The 8,444-nt window shown below is 32.4% G+C and overlaps 1 protein-coding gene across 1 annotated transcript; it reads right to left on the minus strand.

The window, feature by feature from the left end:
- On the minus strand, window positions 4,021-4,943 carry LOC104775976 (plastid division protein PDV2-like; the record flags this gene model as incomplete). The annotated part of the gene is given in 2 exon segments (XM_010499953.2): window positions 4,021-4,534; window positions 4,838-4,943. Coding segments are annotated over 2 exon segments (465 nt in total). The 3' UTR covers window positions 4,021-4,156.

Here is an 8,444-nt window from a genome sequence, read left to right on the forward strand (position 1 = left end):
CTGTTGTCTTTGCCTCAAATTCTGATTAATAAAAAAACAAAACCAATACCATTCATCACAAACCATTTCCACAATAACTTAGGACAAAGACAATGAAATCCAACAACAGGACTTGAAGCAACTCAGGTTCAATTTCAATCAAAAGCAGAACTAACACTAGGCAAACGTAATGTTATGGGTTAATTTACAGGAGCAATCAGATGGCAGAAATTGCAAGGTATCAATCAGGTAACTCAGATCAAAATAGTAGAATTACCCCTGTTCTAAGAAACTTTCACTAAGAGCTAATAGAGAGAGAGAGAGACGGAGATATAGTAGAATTACCCCTTTCTGATGGCGTGGACGAAGATGTTGCCATCTGCTGAAAGAGCGAATCGAATCCCTAAGAGACGACGACGACCATATACTCATTCAAGTTCATCTTGAACGGAGACGACGACGACGACACCGCTACGACTCTGAGAAAGAGTCTTCGTCTATTGAATCGGACCTTTTCCCTAGAGCCAAAGTAGGCGATCTCTCCTCTTCCGCTCCGGAACGGCGATCCGGTCAGAGTAGACGGAGGAGAAGATCGTTCGAGAGCTCCGAAACCGGAGGTTTGTTAAAGAAACACCATAATGAAACCAACCGGAGATCCCAATCTCAAGATCGAGAGAATGAATTGAGAAAAGAAGAATCCATCGCCGTTACCATCGACAGAGAAAAGAGAGAAAGGGTTTGGAAAAAAAAATGATTTTTTTTTTTATATATTTACCCTACAACCAATCTAAACCAATCTAATTTTTTTTTATATATGCGTTGCTTATGGGGTTGTTCCAGCTCCTTTCTGAAGAAACAATTCTCGGATAATTAGACAATATTATGGGTTTTTTTTTTTTTTTGGGCCATAAATAGGAGAGCAACTCATAGAGCACTCTCGAGTAAAGATGCTCTAACAAACCTGTGACTTTTTTTTCAACCGGACCCTTTTTTTTTTTGGTAAACACTTGTGTTTATTTTTTGTTTTCCTTTTAACTCTCAAATTTTGATCTGATACAATGCAGCAGTGTCTGGATAATTAAAACAATTCTTTATTACTACTCACAATTCGAAATCAATATTATAAATTATGATTCATAATCATGTGAGTCGTCGTTGCTAGCTGGTCATTGCCGGTCTTCGCAGTTGGCACTCTGTGCTAGTGCCACACATTCTTGTGTTGTGTATGACTCTTGACATTTCAAAAGTCCATGGCGTAATACCAAATAAATTTATTATACTCCCTAATTCCTTGTGTATTCCTAAAAATCATTCACCTGCCTAATGAGTCTGGTTTTGCCCCTAATTAATTATATATATATTTTTTTTTACTTGTTCCACTTTTTAATGGAGTATATTTTTCATTTGATTAAATAACTGCACTTCACTATTATTGGCTTAACTTTCTGGTTGAAATCAATATTTTTATTACTTCATTTGTGATCAACATACTGTAAAGTGAAAGAAGTGGAACTATTACCAGTAAACTAATTAAAATAATTCAATTTTTTTTTAAATATGTGAAAAAACAAACATTAATTAGTTATTTAGAAATAGAGAAATTGATACATAGTCCTAGTTCCCAACCTCATTTGGACAATTGGACACAATGGATTAATTTTGAGATATATGTGTTAATTTATTTTCAAAGTTGGCTCCTCCGGTCCTCAGTTTGACATATTTTTTTTCCTGTTCACCAGTGTTACTGTGTTAGCAAAATGACAATGGGAGACAAACCGGATTGGTTGCATCTTTTTACACATAGCATATACGTTAGCTTTTTGTATTCAAATGATCTATGCTTACCCGACAAAAGATAAATAGATCATAGATAGTTGAATAAGCATGTACTACGTACTGGAGGATCCAAATCCGATGCCAAATCGAATTATAAGCCAAAGTCATTTAAAAAAAAAAAAAATAGATAAAAGAATCATGAGACAATACGCCGCTAAACTATACTGTACAATGATGGAGGAAAGAAATGTTAAAAAGAGCTGAAGAAAAAGACGATTGNGGTCTATGAACGTCAAGACACTTTTGCAGAGATTGATAAATATTTTTCGTGAGTGCTTGATCGATGAATATTCCCATTTCCCACGTACGTGATCATGTCCTGACTATATATGTAACATGTTGGTCGAATCTAAGGATATGTTTTCTTCTGATAAAGATGTCGATGGATATGTTATACCTTGATGCTGTAATTAATAATGATGATGATGATGATGATGATGAAACATATATGCAATTTAGCTTGTATTGCCATATTATATTCGTTTGTTATATATATGTTTTGTTTCTTCTTGTTTTTAAGTCTAACCAAGTGTGCTACGTTGGAATATTGAATGATAAATGGTGATGTAATAGTAAGAGTATAAAGTTTTTTTTTTACGTTTATGATAAATTGCGAAAACAAGTAATAATTTACTATTTTTAAAAATATTGCGAAAATAAGAAATAATTTAGTATTTTAATCGTGTTTGTTATAGAATTTGCATCTAGCTATCTGAACATGAGATTTGCATTATGTTGACAAATCACAAGCTGCTGCTACTACATCGTACTACTACAGTATTTTATATTTAATCCGCACTATGTTACACAAGAACTTTGGTGGCTTATGTCATGGCCTCATGGGTGAAGGCAGGGCTAATGGATAGAGAGTATAGGTTGATAAATAAATTATATCTTGCTTTTTATACATTTCAACGAATACGTCATCATAACGTCACTTGAATACGTCATTCTCTATTGTATATAAAAGTCACTCTTATCAATATTCGAATAATCAGCTATGAGACCGACATATAAAAAGCAAGTGAGAGGGTCATTCTTTCAATGTTCCGATCAAGGACTAAAGATAAAGAAGAAGTGCATTATCATTTTAAACCTTTTGAAAGCACCACCATACAGAATTCAAAAGTAAAAGCTGAGATTTGTTTCACGAACAATATTTCGATAAAAGGAATGATTTTGCTTTTTGCAGTACAATTTATTGTCTTCTCTGCATAAATAAAGTGACTAGAAACTAAAAACACTAATTCAAAGTTGTATTTTTCAGGAACGTAACGGCTTATACAATTAATGTCTTAGCTAGGCTCTTTGCCCTATTGTTAGTTTTTTTTACTTAGGCAACGGTATTACTGTATTCCTATATAACCAATAGACTATACATTACACATTTTATATGTAGTTAGTTGCTCTAATGATCATACCTAGAAACAATAATATAATCTATAGTTTCAATCTTATTTTTCTGCATGCGAGGATATATATATACTTCGTAAATTGTGAGTTAAGATAACTCGGTGTTTAGTTTATAGTCCATTATCATGAATCTTTGCAAAATTTGAGAATTTTTTTCATTTCGAAATATCTAAAATCATCGAAAAAGTTGTTAAAACAAAATAAAATATAGAAAGTATTAATAGACGCTAATTTCGTTTCTTCTTCCAAATATAAACGTCGCTAGCTAGGGTTGCTTCACGAATGAACCATAAATTAGTAGTCTATTGTACTAGTCGTATTAGTTTTCTAAGACCATCCTTAGTGGAGAAACCTTTCTAAATTACTCACAAATTAATTAATTATATAATTAATATTAAATTAATTAAAGCAACTGTAAGAGAACTTTAGCAAAATCATCCTTCCACTACAGAACTCAAAGAAGGTTACTCAATCATTTTAATAATAATTTTTTAATTTATGTTTATTAATTATCAAATTTTAATAATCTAAAATGACAAAACAATTATTAAAAATTTGATATTACATAAAACTTTGAAATATTAAACTTATTTTACAAACTTTGGAATATTAAACATATTTTACAAAATTAGAAATAGTAAACATATATTACAAAATTTGAAATTTTAAACATATTGAACAAAACATATTAAATATTTTACAAATCAAGTTTTCTTTGCTATCTGTGAATTGTGATGTTATTTTTGTCAATTTAACATTTCAAGAAAAGAAAAGATGATTAGAATTTTAATATGCACACTGTAAATTATTATTATTAAACCTCAAAACCAAACCACACAGTTATGACAACAATTCATATTAAACTTTTATAATATATGGTTTTTAGTTGGCAGGCTTCATTTCAGCTTTGATGGCAGCAACAAGGTGATCATAAGCCTGAGCCTAGGAAGCGAATCACACCATGATCCGAGCCTCCTCCAGATCCTCCCTCAGGACTTTTCACCTCTGCCTCGTTTCTCACATGTCCTGAGCCAAACCCGTTAGCATCAGACTTCTTCTTGGAAGGTAAGTGAGAAAGGTAACCATTATTATCTAAACCGATGGATACAGGAGGATGAACAGGATAAGGAGGAAGTAAGAGATCATTCTCATAATCAACTCTTTCTCCAGCAAAAGTCGTAGTCTCGCGTAGTACTTCAAAGTCTTTCCCTTTGTACTCCTTAAGCTTCTCAAGCAACATTTTCCTACTGTAATCAATCTCAGAGAGAGCTACTTGCTTCTCATACTGTTGTCTTTGCCTCAAATTCTGATTAATAAAAAAACAAAACCAATACCATTCATCACAAACCATTTCCACAATAACTTAGGACAAAGACAATGAAATCCAACAACAGGACTTGAAGCAACTCAGGTTCAATTTCAATCAAAAGCAGAACTAACACTAGGCAAACGTAATGTTATGGGTTAATTTACAGGAGCAATCAGATGGCAGAAATTGCAAGGTATCAATCAGGTAACTCAGATCAAAATAGTAGAATTACCCCTGTTCTAAGAAACTTTCACTAAGAGCTAATAGAGAGAGAGAGAGACGGAGATATAGTAGAATTACCCCTTTCTGATGGCGTGGACGAAGATGTTGCCATCTGCTGAAAGAGCGAATCGAATCCCTAAGAGACGACGACGACCATATACTCATTCAAGTTCATCTTGAACGGAGACGACGACGACGACACCGCTACGACTCTGAGAAAGAGTCTTCGTCTATTGAATCGGACCTTTTCCCTAGAGCCAAAGTAGGCGATCTCTCCTCTTCCGCTCCGGAACGGCGATCCGGTCAGAGTAGACGGAGGAGAAGATCGTTCGAGAGCTCCGAAACCGGAGGTTTGTTAAAGAAACACCATAATGAAACCAACCGGAGATCCCAATCTCAAGATCGAGAGAATGAATTGAGAAAAGAAGAATCCATCGCCGTTACCATCGACAGAGAAAAGAGAGAAAGGGTTTGGAAAAAAAAATGATTTTTTTTTTTATATATTTACCCTACAACCAATCTAAACCAATCTAATTTTTTTTTATATATGCGTTGCTTATGGGGTTGTTCCAGCTCCTTTCTGAAGAAACAATTCTCGGATAATTAGACAATATTATGGGTTTTTTTTTTTTTTTGGGCCATAAATAGGAGAGCAACTCATAGAGCACTCTCGAGTAAAGATGCTCTAACAAACCTGTGACTTTTTTTTCAACCGGACCCTTTTTTTTTTTGGTAAACACTTGTGTTTATTTTTTGTTTTCCTTTTAACTCTCAAATTTTGATCTGATACAATGCAGCAGTGTCTGGATAATTAAAACAATTCTTTATTACTACTCACAATTCGAAATCAATATTATAAATTATGATTCATAATCATGTGAGTCGTCGTTGCTAGCTGGTCATTGCCGGTCTTCGCAGTTGGCACTCTGTGCTAGTGCCACACATTCTTGTGTTGTGTATGACTCTTGACATTTCAAAAGTCCATGGCGTAATACCAAATAAATTTATTATACTCCCTAATTCCTTGTGTATTCCTAAAAATCATTCACCTGCCTAATGAGTCTGGTTTTGCCCCTAATTAATTATATATATATTTTTTTTTACTTGTTCCACTTTTTAATGGAGTATATTTTTCATTTGATTAAATAACTGCACTTCACTATTATTGGCTTAACTTTCTGGTTGAAATCAATATTTTTATTACTTCATTTGTGATCAACATACTGTAAAGTGAAAGAAGTGGAACTATTACCAGTAAACTAATTAAAATAATTCAATTTTTTTTTAAATATGTGAAAAAACAAACATTAATTAGTTATTTAGAAATAGAGAAATTGATACATAGTCCTAGTTCCCAACCTCATTTGGACAATTGGACACAATGGATTAATTTTGAGATATATGTGTTAATTTATTTTCAAAGTTGGCTCCTCCGGTCCTCAGTTTGACATATTTTTTTTCCTGTTCACCAGTGTTACTGTGTTAGCAAAATGACAATGGGAGACAAACCGGATTGGTTGCATCTTTTTACACATAGCATATACGTTAGCTTTTTGTATTCAAATGATCTATGCTTACCCGACAAAAGATAAATAGATCATAGATAGTTGAATAAGCATGTACTACGTACTGGAGGATCCAAATCCGATGCCAAATCGAATTATAAGCCAAAGTCATTTAAAAAAAAAAAAAATAGATAAAAGAATCATGAGACAATACGCCGCTAAACTATACTGTACAATGATGGAGGAAAGAAATGTTAAAAAGAGCTGAAGAAAAAGACGATTGGTGAAACATTATTCGACACTGTTGTTTAATTTGATAGGTGTACAGAAAAAAAAAAAAAAAAACATGCGATTTGATGAAAAGATGCGATCACCATCCAACGGTTTCGTCAAAACACTCAAAAAAACAAAAGTGATTATATTTCCTCCAACTTTGTTTCCACTTGTTACACCTAAGTTAATTGTCCATTAAAGGACTACATTGATTCTGATGTAAACAAGTAAAGTTGTGATTGCTCGATCCAACATGTTAACGTGAAGACTTTTCAGGTCATGGATTCATGGAACCTTAATTGATCAATAAAATAGTTAATTAGTTAGTTGGCACCAATAATTTTCAATGGCCACATTAAAAATAGTTAGTTCATCCATTACCACCACCACCAGTAGTATATATACCCATTCTTATTATTGGAAATAAGTACTCATTTTAAGCATTAATGTTTAAGATTTTGCACTAAAAATCAAGAATTCTATTATACTGTGTAATTTATATCTTTTTTTTTTCATCAAACCACCATTAAGTAAAACTAATTCAACCAATAAAGAGCATACTGCTGCAGCATATAAATGGTAAAAAGGTTAAATACATTGGAATTATTGAACTAAGCATTAATCGAACAAACATAGGGAATACATTTCATCACCACTAAACACCATGCACACTTGTAAAAGCGCTGTTTTTTTTTTTTTTTTTTTTTAGCTATCATAAAAGAGAAGATGATAAACGTAGAAATAGCATAAAATGCTAAAAATTCATATTAAGTTACTAACCACACCACACATGCAGTTTCTGTTAGCGTTTTTGAAAAATGAGTATATTAGTATATATCACCATCAATATATATATTATAGCTAGTAGCCGCTAACCAAACCACACACTTGTAAAAAGTAGTAAAAATTTGTAAAAGTGTCTGATGTTTGGCTATCAATTGATTATTGATGAAAGGAAAGAAAATGGTAAGAGAGATTCGGCATGGTGCTCACCATCGAATTAGGATATACTTTGATTTTAAACAGATCATTAAACTAAACTAAAACTCGATTGTTTTCCATACAAAAGAAAAATAATATTACTTCAATATTCTAGTACAATTACATATACAATAGCTTTAGATCGTCGCTCATATATACTTATATAATATGCGATTGTGTATAGTTACTTTTGGTTAATTTAAATAAAGCAACTAAACAATTGATTATTTATTTAGATAATAATACTATAATAGTTCTAACGTCGTTGTCTTATCTTCAATGAAAACAGTTAAAAGTTTATTTGATATAAAACCAAATTAAAATCAAGTGATGGTGGTTTTTTATGTGACGAGAAGTTGTACTACTATAGGTATAAAAGTCAGAGATCAATTCCCATCAAATCCTAATAAAAATTTACCAAATCACATCATTTGATCGGTCGGTATAATGTCATGATTTTACAGTACATGACATTACCCAAATCTACTTAGCAACGCTTGCTTGGTTGACACGAGTGAGTGAGTAGTGATATAGGGGGGGTGTCAATAGAGATGTATGTCATATAGTTTTACTAACAGTAAACAAAAACATAAAGAAGAAGGATTAGTTTAAAAAGCAGAACATATATTAGTTATATATATTAAAAAAAAAAAAAAAATGATAGCCAATGGAATTAAGATCTGAAAGTCTAGGAAATAATAATAATAATATACATTTGTTTTTTGGACAGTGAAGAAAGGATTCATTCGATCGATGCACTCAAATCCTATTAGAAACGAAAGCAAAGCAAAAAGCCCACATTCTCCATTCTCAATTCTTCTTCTTCAGACGAGATTATATTATTGGATTCAATATCTTCTTCCTCCTCTGGATCTCTTGTCGGCGGCTGATTTTGCAACTCTTTTTTTTTTTTTTTTTTTTTTTTT

The sequence above is a fragment of the Camelina sativa genome, chromosome 3 (genome assembly GCF_000633955.1).
Source record: "Camelina sativa cultivar DH55 chromosome 3, Cs, whole genome shotgun sequence".
Taxonomy (NCBI): Eukaryota; Viridiplantae; Streptophyta; class Magnoliopsida; order Brassicales; family Brassicaceae; genus Camelina; species Camelina sativa.